The 21496-nt window shown below is 43.1% G+C and overlaps 1 protein-coding gene across 1 annotated transcript in view; it reads right to left on the bottom strand.

The window, feature by feature from the left end:
* Nucleotides 1–650: 650 nt before the first annotated feature.
* LOC133773502 (uncharacterized) overlaps nt 651–21496 on the bottom strand; it is a 38367-nt gene continuing 17521 nt past the window's right edge. Inside the window, exons 5-7 of the mRNA XM_062210817.1 lie at nt 3878–3930; nt 1859–1934; nt 651–772 (exon numbers count right to left, since the gene is read on the bottom strand). Coding sequence (XP_062066801.1) covers nt 651–772; nt 1859–1934; nt 3878–3930 — 251 coding nt within the window. The remainder of the gene's footprint in view (nt 773–1858; nt 1935–3877; nt 3931–21496) is intronic.

Below are 21496 nucleotides of genomic sequence, written 5' to 3'. Positions count from 1 at the left end.
ATGCAGAGCCCCAAGGTTAGTGGCTGAGAAGGCAGAACTTGGAGTTCTTACAAATGCTTTGAATATGAAAAGACAAATTCGTACAATATAGGTGCATTAGTCACTTGCAGTTCACTAATTGTCTATTTGATTTTAATGCTAATGCTTCATGAACATGTAGTAAATTGACATAATAACAGAGTTGGATGCATTCTCAGTGTTGGAGCCCTAATATGGCTAATTTTATTCAGCATGCATAAACACGAGCTATTAGGGTTTCCAAAGTAAATGGGAGAATTTATGGAGACCTGGTTGCTCCCCAGAAACATCCAGGACAACCTAATATGGAATACTATTGTTGCCACGGTAACATGGATACTCACTAGCAGAATCACAACTATATATCACCAATTTAGTGCTCTACTAAACACAAAATAATACCTCGTTTAATGATGCTGAGCTGTGGTTCTTAGAAGTACAAGTATGGGCCCCCTGTAGCCAGTGCCAAATTGCAGAATAAAACAGTAGAAAAGAACCCCATTTATTGTACAGAGTCACTGTGGATTGCACAGTGTGGAAGTCAGGCCACAGCAATTTGGAATGATCCTTAATAAGAAATTATTTAGCAGCTTGCACGTGCAACCTTCAGTGGCAGATCTGTAAATCTGCGATTAGGTGTCTGTAACCGGCCACATCTCAGAGGGCAAGCAGTACGTAACCACAAAGGCTGCTGGAATCATCACTTCTCCGGGTGGAGAAAAGCACATCGTGGTGTAGGAGGATGAGGCAGAGTCTGCGGCATGAAATGATGCGAGAGCTCGCACAAGGCAGGGCTTGGAGACAATAGCAAAGCAAAGCCCAGCCTCCATCTATTTTTACTCCCCGGCTGATAGATGCTGGCTGTGGGGGAATCCTTCACGTTCCTCTCCCTGTACTGCCAAACTCATTTGTCCCAAGCTCATTCTCATTTCATCTTCATTCGTTCACAAAGCGTCCTTTTTGGCAAAGCCTTAGTGATCTTGTTCTATCATCTGTATGAAATCTGTCCCCTTACCCAATGGGTGGATTGTAAGGAGAGCTCTGGATTCACTCAACACAAACCCCTTTACCTTTTGGGTTTTCCCTAAGAAATAATTCTTTCTGTTTCTGCCTGCTCTTCCTTTGCACATCCCTTAACAATTGGTAGATGGAAGGGCGGGCACAGAAGTGTGGGTGTTAGAGACAAATAGACCTAAATTTCAAGTCACTTTGATTTTGATGTTGCCTTTGAAAAGTTACAAAATAACCTAAACTTTCCCTTTTCTCATCCTTAAACTAGAGATCGGTTGTATGAGAAAGGACAGAGATATGTCTGGCCCCCTGCCCGTACCTGCTTAGTGCTGCCAGATCACATCCAGGGGCTTCATTCTACTCTCAGGTCTTTCTTCTATCTGGGGTCACCCCCCTACACACACACACATACATTCTTCAGGAATCTTGCAGACTGACCTTAAGAGTCTGTGGGGGCAAGATGTGAACCCCTGACCTTTCTATGACGCTGGATGAAGCTGATCAGGGAACAGGTGGTGGAGATCATTAAGCATGGCCACTAAGTAAAGCAGGCAGGGAAGCCTGGACATTTTTACATGCTTGCTGAATGAACTTTTAAAAAAGACATTTTTCTGTAGCTGAGAATCATGGTTTCATTAAATGGTGAAATAATTTTATGCCATTTCCCCTACTAATTACCATCTCATTATTATTAGAAAGGATGGTTTCCTTGAAACCTGGAAAATTTCATTCTGGTCCATTTCAGGGCTGCTGAAGAGGGAGTAGCGCTTGCATTACGAGGGAGACGGCGCCACCTAGTGCCCATTCGCCGGCGGCAAGTGCTTCATACCTGAGTAGTTGGATGCGAATGGCTTCTGCGTTGATGCGTAGGCACTACCAAACATTTCATGGCGGCAGATGAACATCTTGATGAAAGTGTGCAAAAAAGAGAGGAAAATGGAGCCCCTTTGTCTTTGAACTTTGAGATCTCATAGGCCATGTGACCTCAGTGAACCTGTTCCTGGATCTTGGAAGACCCTAGAAATGACAGCAAAGGCACCCTGTCTCATGCAAACAAAATGAACAAGGAGTCATTGCTCTTTTCCCACTCCCCCATACTCTACACTTGTGTGATTTTCAACAGCAACCCTCCTGATTGAGGTGGGAATATGGTCAGGGCACCTTTCAAATTTAATTTGTTTCTTCTGGCATTTGATATATGCTGATCATAACATGGATGCGACTAATTAGGTCACCAACAGTTCTTGCAGACCCTGTCCCTACATGCTGGCATCGCAGGTTAACACCTATGTGCCTTCACTCTTCCTCCTTATTTGACAGAGACCCCTCCTCATATACCTTCTCGTTTTCTGAAATTGGAAAGGATATGTTCTTCCTGCACTGGAATTTTGACCATAAAGACTGAATTCTGTGTTTCCCATATACCCTGAAACATGAAATGGTTTGCTAAATGAACCCATCTTCCTTCCATCCAAAGAAAAACAAGTAGCACAAAATTTGAGCTTTTGAGGCCGGCACCGTGGCTCACTAGGCTAATCCTTCGTCTGCAGCGCCGGCATTCTGGGTTCTAGTCTCGGATGGGGCGCCAGGTTCTGTCCCGGTTGCTCCTCTTCCAGTCCAGTTCTCTGCTGTGGCCCGGGAGTGCAGTGGAGGATGGCACAGGTCCTTGGGCCCTGCACCAGTATGGGAGACCAGGAGAGGCATCTGGCTCCTGGCTTCAGATCAGCGCGTGCGCCAGCTGCAGCAGCCATTGGGGGGTGAACCAACAGAAAAAGGAGGACCGTTTTCTCTATCTCTCTCTCACTGTCTAACTCTGCCTGTCCAAAAAAAAAATTGAGCTTTTGAGATAATGAGTGACCAAAGCATGATTTCCTCTATGGTTTATTCCAGGGCCAGCTTTGTTTTCTAAGTACAGCACCTTCTTTGTCTAACCAAAAAATTCCTTGGGGCAGGTGCCGTGGCTTAACAGGCTAATCCTCCACCTTGCAGCGCCGGCACACAGGGTTCTAGTCCCGATTGGGGCGCCAGATTCTGTCCCGGTTGCCCCTCTTCCAGGCCAGCTCTCTGCTGTGGCCCGGGAGTGCAGTAGAGGATGGCCCAAGTGCTTGGGCCCTGCACCCACATGGGAGACCAGGAGAAGCACCTGGCTCCTGGCTTCAGATCAGCGCGGTGCGCCGGCCGCAGCGGCCATTGGAGGGTGAACCAACGGCAAAAAGGAAGACCTTTCTCTCTGTCTCTCTCTCTCTCACTATCCACTCTGCCTGTCAATAAATAAATAAATAAATAAATACTCCTTGGTGATCACCTGCCCATCCGTCCTCACTTCCAACTGCCCACCCTGCAGGGCCAAGCAGCCTGGTTCCAGGTTAATTGCTTGGTCAGGTACTGGCCAGAGCTGCTGTCCCCTGGGTGCTGAGCACCCTGTGTCTTTTAGAGGTTGTGTTGTCAGTGGTGTGCATGGAACTGCTGCCAGTGACCCCCCATTTGTGTTGCATAAGCCACTGTACCAAGTGCAGATTAGCCCAGAGACCAGGATAATGGCTAAGTGAGGCAGAAGATGCCAGAGCAGGTGCTTAGGACCCAAAAGGGCTGTGCTATTGTTCCCACAGTCACTGCTTCTGGGAGAGAAATTGTGAGCAAGGGAGGAAACTGAACAGGGACTTCTTTGGTAAACACATTTTCTGACCTAAAGGCAAGATTCCAAACCAAAGCAGTTTGGCTTCAGAAGAAAGTGCTGTTTTCCCTCCACATTGCTTTCTCTGCAACAGCAATTTCCTAACAGATCAGTGATGAAGATGCTACTGTGGGGCCCAGAGCCTTCTACGGACCGACTTCTGCAGATGCTTACATTGGGGCTCATAACATGACACCCCGAAGTGTGGCGTGTTGACATGCTGAATGCTTTGAACCGAAAGAGAATCAAGAACATCTAAAAATTCTTCATCCTCTTCTGTCTCACCCCCTCTTTCCCTTCCTCAGTGCAGGAAGGGACTTTCTCTGAAGTTCCCCTATCGGCCTAATGGCCAGGTCCTCCAAAAATCAACTCAAGGGAAGAAGGACTGCAGTTGGCTGCACACACACAGCCCAGGCACACTTTGCCCCAGGCTATGGTTTGTTCTTTGGAGCCATCCATTTCCTCTAAAAATCATGGACTATTCGTCTAAAATCAGCTGCAGGACTCTCACTTCTCTCTCTTTTGTGGAGCGAGTGCTTACGTTTCAACCATCTGGCCCTTTTTCAATTTTCATACCTGGTACAACTCCTGTATGCACTTCAACAGTAATAAATGTGTGCATCCTTTCTCCTATGAACCTGTCCATTGTCAGTTTGTTTGTTAGTCCCAAATAATCAACTATGTAGAATGGAAAGAAACTTCCCCTTGATGTTCCATTGACAAACTGGCCCTTGCTACATCAGCAAGCCCAGACAGCCTGAGCCAGCTTCACCAGAGACACCTGGGAGAGGTATGTGCAGCTCTGCATGGCTGAAAAACCCCTAGGAACAGCCTTTCTAAGATTATTGATGTTCACTGGATTCGTCTATTTCTCCTTAGTTCTCTAATGGAAATGGTAATCATGTAATGGATATTTTCCATGTTGAAAACCGAGTGTTACCAGCCAACCTGATGGAAGATAGTCTTACCTAGGGCTAAAGCAAAAAATGCAAATAAAGCAAGCCATTATGCCTGTTGTGTACCCAGAATCTACTTTTTGCCACTCTACTATAAAAGCCTTCTCTGCTCTGTGTTTTTTGGGATGAGATTGACCAAATTGGATCTTAGCTCTGTCCTGTACCTCTGGTCCTTGTTTCTCCCCTCAGCCCTGAATGAAGCTCTCCATCTCCTCTGTTCTGACTTCTGCCTCTTCTGAGTGAGTGCCGTGCTAACGGCTGACACGGAATTGTATCTGCATGCAGTACTGCGGACGTCGGGGGTCGGGGGGAGCTGGTCGTGTGTCTCAGACAATGGTCAGTCCTGGCTGATCCTGACCTACCTGGTTTATCATCAACTGTGAATAGGTTGCCGGTTGTATGCAAATAATGGGAAACATGGAAAGGATCACGATGATACACTGACAAGAAAATGAAGCCCTGCACAGCATTTTCCATCATCCAGCACCTCTATAGTGTTAGTGTAAGCCTTGACATATTTTTTTCCTGCTGTTTTAAAATAGGTATAAATAGATGTCATGCCATTCCATTCTTCGCCATAGCTCACCACTGAGGCTGGCTGTCGAAAACCCGTGCTATTGTGAAGAAATGTGGCAAAAAGACGAGTTATACATACTCATTTTCAAGCACATATTATATATGTTCAGAAACATCAATAGGATTTCCATCCAGTTCGGGACACTTGCCTTAAATGTAATTCAGCCTGCAGCCTGGGTAGTGTCATTTTGTAAAAAGGATTATATGCTATAAATAACTGTCCCTCAAACCTAGAAGTAGGCTGGCTCATGAATAATGCATGAGCTGTGCAATGCGGCTCTGCCCTTTGAATCAGAGAACATGTGTTTCCCAGTCTCAGGAGGGAGAAAGCCTTCTTTCTATCCCCCTTTTAAACTCTTGGCTGGGAACAAGCCCAGCCCCTTCTGGGGTACTCCAGCTCTGAACTTCACATTGAATCCCTTCTCGTGGTTTCCTCTTCCTTCTTCCCTGTGTGCGTACGGGCCCAAGTGTCTCTCTCCTTGCTGTGACACTGCACAGCTGCAGCCGCACCCCCCACACCAGGTGCCCTGTTCGTGTTTCAAGAGCATGAGAACAAGCTATTGATTCCCCAAAGGCCCGTTCCCAGCCTCAACTGATGGACAAGCCACACTGCGTACTCTGTCTCTGCCCAAACCCTAGCCAGCTGCTCTTCATGTTGGCCTCTGAGGGTCCGTGAGGAAGCCAGGTGGTGAGGACAGGAGGGAGGCTTCAGAGGTCAGGACACCAGCATCCTCTCAAGGCAGAGCAGCAAGTTAACCTTCTGTTTGCAAAAGCTGAATTGCTGTCCCTTCTTAGGCTAACCAAGGCCAGAAAGGGAAGGCATGAAGGAGACAAAGAAGCTGCACATACCCTGGGCTGTGTTTAAGCCTTAGCTAAGGAAGGTGATGGAGACTGGGCCTCTTCTCTCTGAAAAGCAACAATACCAATCATGCAGAGATGGTGCTGTCTATCTGGTCTCAGAACCATATCCTGACCAACTGTGCCATAGGAAAAAAATAAACACTGAACAAATGAATGAATAGCCCTGTGCGAACTTTCTACCCGCTATGTCCCCGCCTTACCCAAATAAAAGTTCTGACACCAGCCTGTACCTGCTAGCCCTCTTGCTGATAGCACAAAAAGAAACAGAGATGGGTGAAAAAGTTCCATAGGACTGAATATATACTCCCAAGAATGACACATGGGAACCTGTTCTTGAAGTAGAGTATGGTGAGGCCAAGCATCAACTCACCAAGTGCAAAATCTGTCATGAAAGTAAGAACGTTCTATGTGCTATGTTGAAAGATCAAAATTAATGCAAAACTTTATGACAGATTAAGATACTAATATCTTTTTTTTTTGACAGGCAGAGTGGACAGTGAGAGAGAGACAGAGAGAAAGGTCTTCCTTTTGATGTTGGTTCACCCTCCAATGGCCACTGCGCCCCCGGCGTGCTGCGGCCGGTGCACCGCGCTGATCCAAAGCCAGGAGCCAGGTGCTTCCTCCTGGTCTCCCATGCGGGTGCAGGGCCCAAGCACTTGGGCCATCCTCCACTGCACTCCTGGGCCACAGCAGAGAGCTGGACTGGAAGAGGGGCAACCAGGACAGAATCCGGCGCCCCGACCAGGACTAGAACCCCGTGTGCCAGCGTCGCAAGGCGGAGGATTAGCCTATTGAGCCTGGCGCCGGCAAGATACTAATATTTTAAACTTGTCCTAAGAGAGCTGTATGGACAAAACCATGAAATTCATGAAGGAGGAGGTGCACGTTAGCAAAAATTTCAATCGCCCCAATAATTCAGCACCAAGTTGGGGCAGTACCTGGGAGAGGTCATTGCAAGTCATTGCAAGCAAAACATGGAGGAATAGCCATCACTGGACATCGGGGAGAGCTCTTGGACCATCACTCAGGGAGGTTCCAGGATGCCTGGTGAGTGAAGGTAGCAACACCTTACTGCATAGGGCACTCTGAGCTCCATGTAATAAAGCTGTTATAATTTAATGGAATAAAAAATTCTCTCCTCCAGGCTTACTAACTGTCTCCAGGAGGATTTGCACCAGCCACTGCAGAAGGGAGATTGTTTTATCCACATAATTATTAAGGCCCCTCCTAGCTAAGTGCTGGAAATTGTGATAGAGTATAAACTCCCCTTGTGTCTGAGAAGAAACATGGTTATTGCTACTGACTATATGAATTGCGAAATGCCAACACATAAAGATTTTTAATGTACTTCTGTCATATGGAGGAAAAGTAGAAGTCACTTGAATTTATTTAAATATTATTGACAAGGAAGTGCTGCCTTTAGAAATCTAGCCATGAGGAAAGATAGATATAGATATAGATATAGATATAGATATAGATATAGATATATGTAAATTAAAATGTTGAAAAAGAGACACTTGTCAACATAACCTTTAGAAAGCCAAGGGACCTTGGAACCCAAGAGAAAAACTGTCTTTAAGGGAGAATCATAAATATCTTACTGACCTTCAGCTCACAGGAGCTGTAAGATGGGAATACCACCGGACCACGAGCCAAGACTGCAGGAATTCAGTGTCCCCCTTTCCCATGTCATCACCAGGGAACCAAACAGGTGGCCCCATCTCTAGACCTCAGTGTCTTCTCCAATGTTTAACTACAACATCTCTAATATTTCTTTAAGCACCTGCATCTCAATTTCATCAAGAGTGAGCTAATTCCTATTCCTGCTAAAAAGCATGGTGAGAATTCAGTTGAGTACACGAGGGCACTTCCAAAAGTTTGTGGGAAAAGTGGAATGGACTAAGTTTATTTAGGATCAAAATCTTCTTGAAATCCAGGCATATTTGTAACTTCTTATTTTCTGTGAATTTGGGGAAGTCCTCATATTTAACACACATCCACATTTTTGTCTCCCTAGAAAAAAATGTTAAAATGTGTCTGCCAGAATAATTCATTTCAAAAGACAGTGTTCAATCACCCCAGTATGTGTTGAAAGGAATACTCCATAATGTATGCAATCTTTGTGGAGCAAGAAAGGAGGCATGTATGTGAGACAGGGACTGCCTTTGAAACTCCTCATTGGACCATGGCCTAGGTCAAGCTTAAGCTACATTTTGGTACAGGGGAAAGGTGGCCAGATAACCTGGAATGATGGAAAAAGAGAAAGAGATATCCCGCGAGATGACCAAACTTATATATCAAATCCAGGAGACTCTCCATCTCTAAACCAAAGTTGATGTGTGGTTATTAAACAAAGTGAACTTGAAATGATAAAGCAAGCAATGAAATTGACCATAACAGTATCCCCAACATGTGACAAGATAGTTCCAGAGTGGGTGGGTAGTTTCAGAAATGCATATCCTACTTGAAGACAAAATACATATTTTAAGGATCATTTTTGAAAGAGGTAAACAGATATAGACTGTGAGAGATGGGTGTCACAGGAGTGTCTGGTAGGAGATAAGTTTTCAGTGCCATGAAAAAATTAAGCTTGAATTATAAAACTATTTTGTCTATGGGCGGAAAATGGGGAAATATAAAAAAAACAAAGAAGGCAAAGACCATTGACAGTTTGATCATCCCAAGAAAACCTAATGTTAATATTTTCTGTGAATTACTTTCTGATATTTTACATATAAAATCTAGATCCCAGGTTGCCATGCTTTTTTTTCTCTTTTTTTAAGAAGATTGATCTATTTATTTAACTTGAAAATTGGAGTTACAGAGGGAGAGAGAGAGAGAGATCTTTCAAAGGGTGGTTCACTCCCCAAGAGGCTGCAACAGCCAGGGCTGAGCCAAGTCAAATCCAGGAGCCAGAAGCTTCATCTGAGTCTCCCAACTGGTTGGCAAGGCTCAAGCACGTGGGCCATTTTCTGCTGCTTTTCTCATGCCATTAGCATAGAGCTGGGTCAGAAATGGAGACACTGGAACTCAAACCAGTGCCTATATGTGATACCAATGTCACAGTCAGCAGCTTTACCCACTATGCCACAACACTGGTTCCCATGTGTTTTTTTTCCTTTAATACAATGAGCCTATTCTCTTATAATCATCTCTCTATATGGACAGGTTCCACACCTAAGGATGCAACCAATCACTAATCAAAAATATTTTTGAAACATTGTTTCTGTATTGAATATGTAGAGTTTTTATTCTTATATTATTCCCTAAGCAAAACAGAATAACCTCTATTTACATACCATTCACATTTTATTAGGTATTAAATGTCATATAGAAATGATTTAACATATTTAAGAGGATGTGTATAGGCTATGAGCAAAAATGATACCACTTCCTATAAGGGATTTAAGCATCCATGGATTTTGGTACCCACAGGAGATGCTAGGACCAATCCTAGGACCAGCCCCCTAAGGACACTAAAGAACAATGCATTTTTTAAACTTTTGTTTAATGAATATAAATTTCCAAAGTACAGCTTATGGATTACAATGGCTTCCACCCCCTACAACTTCCCTCCCACCCACAACCCTCCCCTTTCCTGCTCCCTCTCCCCTTCCATTCACATCAAGATTCATTTTCAATTCTCTTTATATACAGAAGATCAGTTTAGCACATATCAAGCAAAGATTTCAACAGTTTGCCCCCACATAGCAACACAAAGTGAAAAAACACTGTTGGAGTACTAGTTATAGCATTAAATCACAATGTACAGCACATTAAAGACAGAGAACCCACATGATATACTATTTAAAAATTAATTAATTTCCTATACAATTTCCAATATAACACCAGGTTTTTTTTTTTCATTTTCAATATCTTTATATACAGGAGATCGATTCAGTATATACTAAGTAAAGATTTCATCAGTTTGTACCCACACAGAAACACAAAGTGTAAAAATACTGTTTCAGTACTAGTTATAGCATCACTGCACATTGGACAACACATTAAGGACAGATCCCACATGAGATGTAAGTACACAGTGACTCCTGTTGCTGACTTAACAATTTGACACTCTAGTTTATGGCGTCAGTAATCTCCCTAGGCTCCAGTCACGAGTTGCCAAGGCTATGGAAGCCTTTAGGGTTTGCCAACTTCAAACTTATTCCGAAAGGGTCATAATCAAAGTGGAAGTTCTCTCCTCCCTTCAGAGAAAGGTACCTCCTTCTTTGATGGCCCCGTTCTTTCCACCGGGATCTCACTCGCAGAGATCTTTCATTTAGGTCTTTTTTTTTCCAGAGTGTCTTGGCTTTCCATGCCTACAATACTCTCATGGGCTCTTGAGCCAGATCTGAATGCCATAAGGGCTGATTCTGAGGCCAGAGTGCTATTTAGGACATCTGCCATTCTATGAGTCTGCTGTGTCTCCCGCTCCCCATGTTGGATCGTTCTCTCCCTTTTTGATTCTATCAGTTAGTATTCGCAGACACTAGTCTTGTTTGTGTGATCCCTCTGACTCTTAGACCTATCAGAGTCATCAATTGTGAACTGAAATTGATCACTTGGACTAGTGAGATGGCATTGGTACATGCCACCTTGATGGGATTGTATTGGAATCCCCTGGCATGTTTCCATTTTGTTTTTTTTTTAAATATTCTATTGACATGGTGTCATTGCTTATGGTACTGCAGCACTTAGAGGATCTGCTACAGGAATTTCTGTTGCTGCTCCTCAGCACTGAAAGTTGTGGAGTTGCTACCACATGTGAAACACTGTGATAAGCACTTGATCAGACCAAGGAGGTCCCCAGTCATCAGCACTCTTACTGTGCCCATTTACAGAGGAAGACACTAAGGCTCAGAGAGATGTGGTCATAAAGCTAGAATGTTTAGACATTTGGGTTGTTTCCAACTTGATATTAGGATCAATAATATTGCTCATGAGTGCCTGATATTCTTAGGCTTCCATTGCTTTCCCACCCATTCTTAAGCCCCCATTAACTACTGTCTCTCACACAGGTTTCCTAAGTGCTTCTTGGGCTCTGGACTTACTTTCATCCCATCTCAGAGTGGGCTCTTCAGTGTTATCTGGGTAGGCTTTTGCCTCTGTTGTTTATTAGTTGTCATACTGACAAATTATTTACCTTCTCTGTGTTTCAGTTTCATTATTTATAAAGCAAGGACTATTACAGCATCTACCTTATAACATAGCTGTGAGGGCTGAACCAGTGTCTGTACACAGTCTGTCATCATTTTATCATTGAACGCTGACTACCTTGCATACAGTTCTATGTATATGTACATATACACTTGACCATGTTCTTGCTTTTTTTTGATTTTCAATCAACATAAGATTTTTTTTAACTTTTATTTAATAAATATAAATTTCCAAAGTACAACTCTTGGATTATAGCAACTTTTCCCCCCACAACCTCCCTCCTACCAGCAACCATCCCAACTCCCACTCACTCTCCTATCCCATTCTTCATAATGATTCATTTTTAATTATCTTTATATACAGAAGATCAATTTAGTATATATTAAGTAAAGATTTCAGCAGTTTGCACTCACACAGAAACACAAAGTATAAAGTACCATTTGAGTACTAGTTATATATTAATTCACATAGTACAACACATTAAGGACAGAGATCCTACATGGGGAGTAAGTGCACAGTGACTCCTGCTGTTGATTTAACAATTGACACTCTTATTTATGACATCAGTAATCACCCGAGGATCTTGTCATGAGCTGACAAAGCTATGGAAGCCTCTTGACTTCACCAACTCTGATCTTATTAACCAAGGTCATAGTCAAAGTGGAAGCTCTCTCCTCTCTTCAGAGAAAGGTACCTCCTTCTTTGATGACCTGTTCTTTCCACTGGGATCTCACTCGCAGAGATCTTTCACTTAGGTTTTTTTTTTTTCCAGAGTGTCTTGGCTTTCCATGCCTGAAATACTCTCATGGGCTTTTTAGCCAGATCTGAATGCCTTAAGGGCTGGTTCTGAGGCCAGAGTGCTCTTTAGGACAGCTGCCATTCTATGAGTCTGCTGTGTATCCTGCTTCCCATGTTGGATCATTCTCTCCTTTTTAATTCTATCAGTTAGTATTTGCAGGCACTAGTCTTGTTTATGCGATCCCTTTGACTCTTAATCTTATCATTATGATCAACTATGAACCGAAACTGATCACTTGGACTAGTGAGATGGCATTGGTACATGCCACCTTGATGGGATTGTATTGGAATCCCCTAGCACGTTTGTAACTCTACCATTTAGGGAAAGTCCGATTGAGCATGTCCCAAATTGTACATCTCCTCCCTCTCTTATTCCCACTCTTATATTTAACAGGGATCACTTTTCAGTTAAGTTTAAACACCTAAGAATAATTGTGTGTGAATTAAAGAGTTCAACCAATGGTATTAAGTAGGACAAAAAATATTAAAAGGAACAAAGTATTAAGCTGTTCATCAACAGTAGGACTACGGCTGATCAAGTCATTGTTTCTCATACTGTCCATTTCACTTCAACAGGTTTCCTTTTAGGTGCTCAGTTAATTGTCACCAATCAGGGAGAACATATATTTGTCCCTTTGGGACTGGCTTATTTCACTCAGCATGATGTTTTCCAGATCCCTCCATTTTGTTGCAAATGACTGGATTCCATTGCTTTTTACGACTCTGTAGTATTCTGTAGAGTATATATCCCAAAAATTCTTAATCCAGTCTTTTGTTGATGGGCATTTAGGTTGATTCCATGTCTTAGCTACTGTGAATTGAGCTGCAATAAACATAGAGGTCCAGACAGCTCTTTCATTTGCCAATTTAATTTCCTTTGGGTAAATTCCAAGGAGTGGGATGGCTGGGTTGTATGGTAGGGTTATATCCAGGTTACTGAGGAATCTCCAGACTGACTTCTATAGTGGCTTTACCAGTTTGCATTCCCACCAACAGTGGGTTAGTGTCCCTTTTTCCCCACATCCTCGCCAGCATCTGTTGTTGGTAGATTTCTGTATGTAAGCCATTCTAACCAGAGTGAGTAGAAACCTCATTGTGGTTTTGATTTGCATTTCCCTGACTGCTAGTGATCCTGAACATTTTTTCATGTGTCTGTTGGCCATTTGGATTTCCTCTTTTGAAAAATGTCTATTGAGGTCCTTGGCCCATCTCTTAAGTGGGTTGTTTGTTTTGTTGTTGTGGAGTTTCTTGATCTCTTTGTAGATTCTGGTTATTAAGCCTTTATAGGTTGCATAGTTTGCAAATACTTTTCCCATTATGTTGGTTGCCTCTTCACTTTCCTGTATCTTTCTTTTGCAGTACAGAAACTTCTCAATTAGATGTAATCCCAATAGTTAATTTTGGCTTTGACTGCCTGTGCCTCTGGGGTCTTTTCAAAGAAGTCTTTGCCTGTACCTATATCTAGCAGGGTTTCTCTGATGTTCTCTAATAATTTGATGGTGTCAGGTCATAGATTTAGATCTTCAATCCATGTTGAGTGGATTTTTGTGTAAGGCATAAGGTAGGGATATTGTGTCATGCTTCTGCAATGTGGAAATCCAGTTTTCCCAGCACCATTTATTGAATACACTGTCCTTGCTCCAGGAATTTGTTTTGGATCCTTGATCAAATATAAGTTGGCTGTAGATGTTTGTATTGATTTCTGGTGTTTCTATTCTGTTCCATTGGTCTATCCATCTGTTTCTGTACCAGTACCATGCTATTTGATAACAACTGCCCTGTAGTATGTCCTGAAATCTGGTATTGTGATGCCCCCAACTTTGTTTTTGTTGTACAAAATTATTTTAGCTATTCAAGGTCTCCTGTGCCTCCATATGAATTTCAGCATCATTTTTTTTTCAGATCTGAGAAGAATGTCTTTGGTATTTTGATTGGTATTGCATTGAATCTATAAATTGCTTTTGGGAGAATGGTCATTTTGATGATATTGATTCTTCCAATCCATGAGCATGGAAGATTTTTCCATTTTTTGGTATCCCCTTCTATTTCTTTCTTTAAGATTTTGTAATTCTCATCACAGAGATCTTTGACATCCTTGGTTAAGTTATTCCAAGGTATTTGATTGTTCTTGTAGCTATTCTGAATGGGATTGATCTTAGAAGTTCTTTCTCAGCCGTGGCATTGCCTGTGTATACAAAGACTGTTGGTTTTTATGCATTGATTTTATATCCTGCTACTTCACCAAACTCTTCTATGAGTTCCAATAGTCTCTTGTAGAGTTCTTTGGATCCCTAAATAAAGAATCATGTCGTCTGCAAAGAGGGATAGTTTGAGTTCTTCCTTCCCAATTTGTATCCCTTTATTTATTTATTTATTTTTTGACAGGCAGAGTGGATAGTGAGAGAGAGAGACAGAGAGAAAGGTCTTCCTTTTTGCCGTTGGTTCACCCTCTAATGGCCGCTGCAGCCAGCGCATCTCGCTGATCCGAAGCCAGGAGCCAGGTGCTTCTCCTGGTCTCCCATGAGGTGCAGGGCCCAAGCACTTGGGCCATCCTCCACTGCCTTCCCGGGCCATAGCAGAGAGCTGGCCTGGAAGAGGGGCAACCGGGATAGAATCCGGCGCCCCAACCGGGACTAGAACCTGGTGTGCCGGCACCACAAGGCGGAGGATTAGCCTGTTAAGCCACGGCGCCGGCCCCCTTTATTTTCTTTTCTTGCCTAATGGCTCTGGCTAAAACTTACAGAATTATATTGAATAGCAGTGGTGAGAGTGGGCTTCCCTGTCTGGTACCAGATCTCAGTGGAAATGCTTCCAACTTTTCCCCATTCAGTAGGATAGTGGCCGTGGGTTTTTCATAAATTGCTTTGATTGTATTGAGGAATGTTCTTTCAATACCCAATTTGCTTAGAGTTTTCACCATGAAAGGGTGTTATATTTTATCAAATGCTTTCTCTGCATCTATTGAAAGAATCATATGGTTTTTTCTTCTGCAGTCTGTTAATGTGGTGTATCACATTGATTGATTTGTGAACGTTGAACCACCCCCGCATACGAGGGATAGATCCCACTTGGTCTAGGTGGATGATCTTTCTGATGTGTTGTTGCATTCTATTGGCCAGAATTTTATTGAGGATCTTTGCATCTATGTTCATCAGAGATATTGGTCTATAATTCTCTTTCAATGCTGCGTCTTTTTCAGGTTTAGGAATCAAGGTGATGCTGGCTTCATAGAAAGAATTTGAGATGATTCCCTCTCTTTTGATTGTTCTGAATAATTTGAGAAGAATTGGAGTTAGTTTTTCTTTAAATGCCTGGTAGAATTCAGCAGGGAATCCATCCGGTCCTTGGCTTTTCTTTGTTGGGAGGGCCATGTTCATTTGGAAGCATCATGATGTCTTCCTTGTTCTTGTTTCCTTGGTTTCTGCATTTGTTATTTGGCATTGTGGAGATATTCTTTGGTTTCTTCTTCTTCTTTTTTTGAGCTGTTGTGACTTTTCTCATTATACTATGACTCTAGATTAAGTGGATTGTCTACATTTGGTGAATCTCTAGAGGCTTGTGGTGGGTGTGGCCAGAGAGCTCTATTCAGTTCTTCAGGGTTAAGGGTGTGCCAAAGTGACACACTCAGGTTTGGCATGGTAAGTCTTCTCTCTCTTTTTTTTTTTTATTCAGAAGGGAAGTAATTCTGCTCAGCTGAGCTCTTCTCAATGGCAATCAGTGCCTGAGTGTTAGCCCCAATGGGTATAATATTCGTCTGCTCTGTCCCAAGGACCACACAAAGGATCTGTGCAGTCCTCAGTGTAAGCTCAGAACCCCTGCAATATCTCTCACCAGGTAGCCAAAGCTGCCCGAATTTGTGGCATCTCCCACTGAGACTACTCACATCTCAGCCACACAGTGAGTTCTCCTGCACACCCTCAGTTTTGTTTTGTTTTGTTTTTTCACAGTCACAGTTCCTAAGCTCCACACATTCACTATGTCTTAGTCTCCTGTTATTTCTCCCCGCCAGAGTCAGGTTTTTCTGCTTGGCTGAGGGTGGGCACAGCCCCGAGCTGGTGCAGCTGTTATTTATGTCCAAAATGGTGCCTGCTCTATTGTCTGGCTCACCTTTGTACAGTGAATGGAGAGAGAGAATTGTGTCCATACCAGTCCCTTTTTTTTCTCTTCTCTAGTTAGGCTGGTGTACTTTCCCCCACAAGGCTTCAGGCCTTGTTCCCTCTGGGCTCTTCCTGGCACTTTTCCTGCAGTGTCTTGGGCTACTGCGGTTTCACCTCACTTCCCTTTCCAGCACTGGTGCACAGACTTGGCAACTGGGCTCCCGAGCCATGGGCGCCTGTGCCCTCCATGTAGGTCCACCGTGCCCCTCTAATTCTGGAAGAGTTTCCTCTGCAGTGTTTCCCTAACTCTTCCCTGAGATTACAGTATCTCCACTTTTATTAAACTATCTTTTCCTGGACTATCAGTGAGCTCCCTCCCTATTCTGCCATCTCAGAGCCCTCCATATTCTTATTTTAATATAATTTTTATTTATTTGAGAGGTAGAAATGAGAAAGAGAGTGCTAGCTCTCATCCACTGATTCAATGCCCAAATACCTGCAACGGCCCCCAGTCAGAAGCTAAGAACTCAATCTAGGTCTCCCATGTGGGTGGCAGGGTCCCAATCACTTAAGCTATCACCTGCCACCTCCCAGGGTACACATTGGCAAGAAATTGATATTGAGAACAGAGTCAGAAATTAAACCCAGGCACTCCAATGTGGGATGTAGGGGTCTTAACCAGCATCTTCACCTCTTGGCTAAATGCCTACCTTGAGTGTTTTGAGGGTAGGCAATATCTTTGATTCATCTTTGGACCTGCAACAAACCTAGCAGAGTCCTATCCTGTTAGGAAAGTAAGAAAGACACAATTTTCCTATTTCATGATTTTTCTTAGGCCATGAGTTTGAAATGATGGGTTTTAGGGGAGTGTTGTGATGAACATTTTGACATGTTTGACAGCTTCTCCCACCCATAATCTGTTTTAGGTACCATTTCTTTATTCACACAGCATGGGCTTTCGGGAAATGGATGAGCCAGTAGCAGCCCAGAGAGAAGCTACAAGAGGTAAATTCCTAACTCTCAAAGGCTGGAAAATGGACAGAAAAACAATAGTTTTCCTCTTCCTGCTTCCAGACCAGATGTGATCCTAAATGGGAGGAAATGCAGAAATTTAGCCAATAAGGGGAAAAGGAATCTGTGAATGCCAGTGCATTCCTGAGAATGAACTTTAGCCCTATTCCTCAGCTGTGGTGACTATCAGGGAGGGTACAACGCTATGCTCAGAAAGGTGTGGAATGCTGCAGTTTGGAGAAACCAAGGCCAACTGTCTTGGCGAAAATCTCAAGGAAACACAATTGCCCTCACTTACAAACCTGCTCAACATTTTATGGAAAAATCCAAGGGAGCAACTAATCAGTCTAAACTTAGTCCCCAGAAGTTTCTGCCTGGGGCTGGTACTGTGACCCAGCAGGTTAAGCCACCACTTACAATACCAGCATCCCATATTGGAGCACTGGCTGAAATCCCAATTACTCTGCTTCCCGTCCAGATTTCTGCTAATTCGCCTGGGAAGGCAGCAGAGAATGGCCTAAGTCTTGGGCTCCTGCCACCCGTGTGGAAGATCTATGTGGAGCTCATGGTTCCTTGCTTCAACCCAAGCCAGTCCTGGCAGTTGCAGCCACTTGGGAATGAACCAGCAGATGGTTCTCTCTCCCTCTCTCTCTCTCTCTCTCTCTCTCTCTCTCTCTGTGTGTGTGTGTGTGTGTGTGTGTATCTGTCTGTCACAGCTTTTCAAAGAAATAAATAACTCTTTGAAAAAATAGTCTCTACTTGCCCTGGAGCGGAGGGAGGAAGACTAGAGTCATTTTCTCTGCACACAAGAATGCAGGTTGGAACAGGAAGAAGCTGAGAGACATGGATATGGATTTGGAAATACTTTTGATAGAAATGAGATACAGTGTCAACTGGTGGCCTGATCAGGAAGAAACTGAGAGAGAAGATGCTTCCAATAGAAGTCAGGTTGACAAGTCGCAAGGGAGCACGGGACACAGCCTTTCCCAAAGCTGAAACACCCTGGAAAGTATCCCAATTCTGTGTAAGGATAGGGTTAGGAGGACCAAGAGTTATCTAAGAATCAGTTGAAAGTATCTCCTACTAGGTAGATGGGGGGATCCCAGTATAGACTACGTGTGCATATCAATAATGCAACTGTTTTTCTTGTCTGAATATCTGCCATATACAATTTTAAAAGTGAGACTGAGCCAGTGCCATGGCTCACTAGGCTAATCTTCCGCCTGCAGCGCCGGCAACCTGGGTTCTAGTCCCGGTTGGGGCGTCAGTTCTGTCCCGGTTGCTCCTCTTCCAGTCCAGCTCTCTGCTGTGACCCAGGAGAGCAGTGAAGGATGGCCCAGGTCCTTGGGCCCTGAACCTGCATGGGAGACCAGGAGGAAGCACCTGGCTCCTGGCTTCGGATCGGCGCAGTGCACTGGCTGCAACGCACTGGCCGTAGTGGCCACTTGGGGGGTGAACCAACGGAAAAAGGAAGACCTATCTCTCTGTTTCTCTCTCTCTCACTGTCTAACTCTGCCTGTCAAGAAAAAAAAAAAGTGAGACTGGTCTCATATCCAGTCCCTCTCCCATGGTGAAGGCTCAGGCAGGACTCCAAAGAGCATAACATTCCATGGGATTGCCATGTGACCTCACCCCAAGAATAGTACTCAACACATTAATTAAATCAGAAGCCTCCATCCCCTTGTTACCCAGTTCATAGAAGGTTGATGTCTCTCTGACAACCAAATCTCACACTCTTCAATACAAAAATTGAAGCCTAGGATTCCCACCAGAAACACAGATGCATTATTGACATGCAAATATAATCTGTATTGTAAGCTCCCCCTGCAGGGCCTTGCTTACTGCTGGGCCTTGAGCATAAGTGTTCTGTAACTATCTCTACAGTGAATAAGTAACATAAATGTAAACTCACAGCTTGATGAAAGGAGCCACTACAAACTCATATGCCAACCTGAAGCTGCTTGTAGGAAGTCTCACGTACATTAATACCTCTGTGGAAGACAAATAGGCTACCTTGTTCCCTCAATGTCGATCTTGGCCCATAATTCTCATGACAGATATTTTATTTTTCCTGGAGACAATGTGCTATTTTCAAAACCTATGCAATTCTCAAGATTCTGAAGCATCTGCGAAAGATGAGTCGACATCATCATGATGATTATTGTAGTCTTGGGAAAGCTGGGGGACTCTGCTATGAAGGAGCCTGAAACAGGCAATCCGGGTCACTGTATTGGGTTGTATTAGCAAACAAGAACATCTCTTGGATTGCTATTAAATAACTCCAGCTTGGGGGAGGGAGGGAGAACAGGCTGCGGATGGATGAAACAAAATCAACCATGAATCAGAATCAATCAGAAATCTGGCTGATAATAACACAGATGGTTGTTATTATTATTCTGACTACCTTTACGTATATCTGGAATTCTCCATGTAAAAGGTTTAGTTGTTCCAGTCACCTCCGCCTTTGGGGTAGCGCCAGCAATCCCCACCCCTGTCCTCCTCATGACTTGTCAGAGCAGTTACCAGACCGCTGTATTATTTCTAAATTCCAGAAATTTTCGGGACATTGCAACTTCTAAGCATGGTACCTGAGATAATTCAAAAAAGAAGTCTGTGTTCATGTGTCCAAGATCACCACAAAGTTTAGAAAGCAAACCAAAGTGAGAAAAGAAAATCTTCCTTCTTTGCTAAAGTTAATTGTAATTACTCCAAGTCCATATGATTTTTATATATGAATTTTCCCAAATGTATGATGTTTATATTCTGCAAAGAAATATTTTCTTTGACCAATAAAATGCATAGGAGTGAAGTCAAACTGGTGAGGAAGGAATGGAATGGTTCTGTGTCCACATAGTGTAAACCAAGTGGATTTTCATAGCAGACTGACTTCTGAGCTACTGATCAGGCTGACCCAAAATAATTAAGCTCAGGTGCCACTGTGGCAGTGCTAATAGTTATAAAAGCATAGCCTGTTGCAAACTCTCAGGAAAAGCCTGCCAGGACTGGTTGATTCTCACTCCTTCCAGAGCCCAGATGCCCATTAGATCACTCGTGTCTGCCAGGCAGAACCATGAACTTATGGAAAAAATCTTAAGTACAGAATCAATGGTCCTATTTTTATAGAAAAAAAGGAAATGAAGGAGAAAAAAGTCAATCTGGGAGGAGAAGATGTGATGTGTTAAGTTATGAGATTTTCAGTTTTAGCTGCTGTCTATATTCCCACTAAAATATGGTCTTTTGCTTTTCACTTGTTAAACTTCTTATTCGGTGAAGTAGTAAGCCTTTTTCTGTAATGTAAATCTAAAACATGCTATCTCAAAAACTAAAAAAAGACAGAAAGAAAGGGAGAGAGGAGTGTGGAAGGAAGAGGAGGAGGGAGGGAGGAAGGGAATATCATTCTGTTCATAAAATTGTATCTATACACCATATTGAATCTGTTAGAAACTGATTAAAAATTAAAATAAAATTTAAAAAAAAAAACAGAAAAGGAGATGAGGACTAAGCATTTTGTGCAGAAACCATGCTACTTCGGATTAGTCCCCTTCCCTGTCATGTACACTGGCACTGAATTTAGGTCACATCCGTTCCTTACCACCTTAATGTTTTCCAAAATGTCTAAAAAGGCTTATAACAATCCATGGACTTCAAAGAGAATGAAATGAATGATGAAGTCAGAGCAAGGTGAAAGGCAGAGAAAAAAAGAAACAAACAGAAGATTGTACACATTCCTTAGAGGCAAGCTGCAGACTGGGGTCTGACGGTTATAAGACATTCTAAACAGAAAATGAATGAGTGACAGGCCAAGAAGATAGACAAGATGAATCCAAACTCCTTAGGAGACACATATTACTTCTGGAACAAGATCAGAGAATGCCTCTTGAGAGACTGTCGTTGAAGAGTACGAGGCCATCTTATCTCCCTAGAACCATACTTTGCAGGTCACAGGGTTGGGGGAAGGAGGAGTGAGGGGAAAAAAAGACAGAGTTAATGATGCAATGTACAAAATGAAAAGCAATTTCAGGTGATCATAACTTTTTTTTTTTAGTGCATTGCTTGCCAACAATTGTACATCTAGCTAAATATTGAGCCTGTCTTCCTTGATAAATTCATATACCTGGTTCTTAGATTCCTTGTGGAGTACACACCCTTTGACATATGCATTGGCATCTAGCCTTTTCTATAGCCCTGCTCTGTGTGAAATGGGTGAGGCCAAATGGCCAAGTATTACCCTATCACCAATACTATTATTATAATAATCACCATCACTAATGGCATCATCAATCTCATCAAAACTGCCATCAGAAATACCATCACAAACAGCAAAACTATGACCACCA

Source organism: Lepus europaeus, chromosome 14, assembly GCF_033115175.1.
Source record: "Lepus europaeus isolate LE1 chromosome 14, mLepTim1.pri, whole genome shotgun sequence".
Lineage (NCBI taxonomy): Eukaryota > Metazoa > Chordata > Mammalia > Lagomorpha > Leporidae > Lepus > Lepus europaeus.
This window is presented reverse-complemented; position numbering and strand designations above follow the sequence as displayed.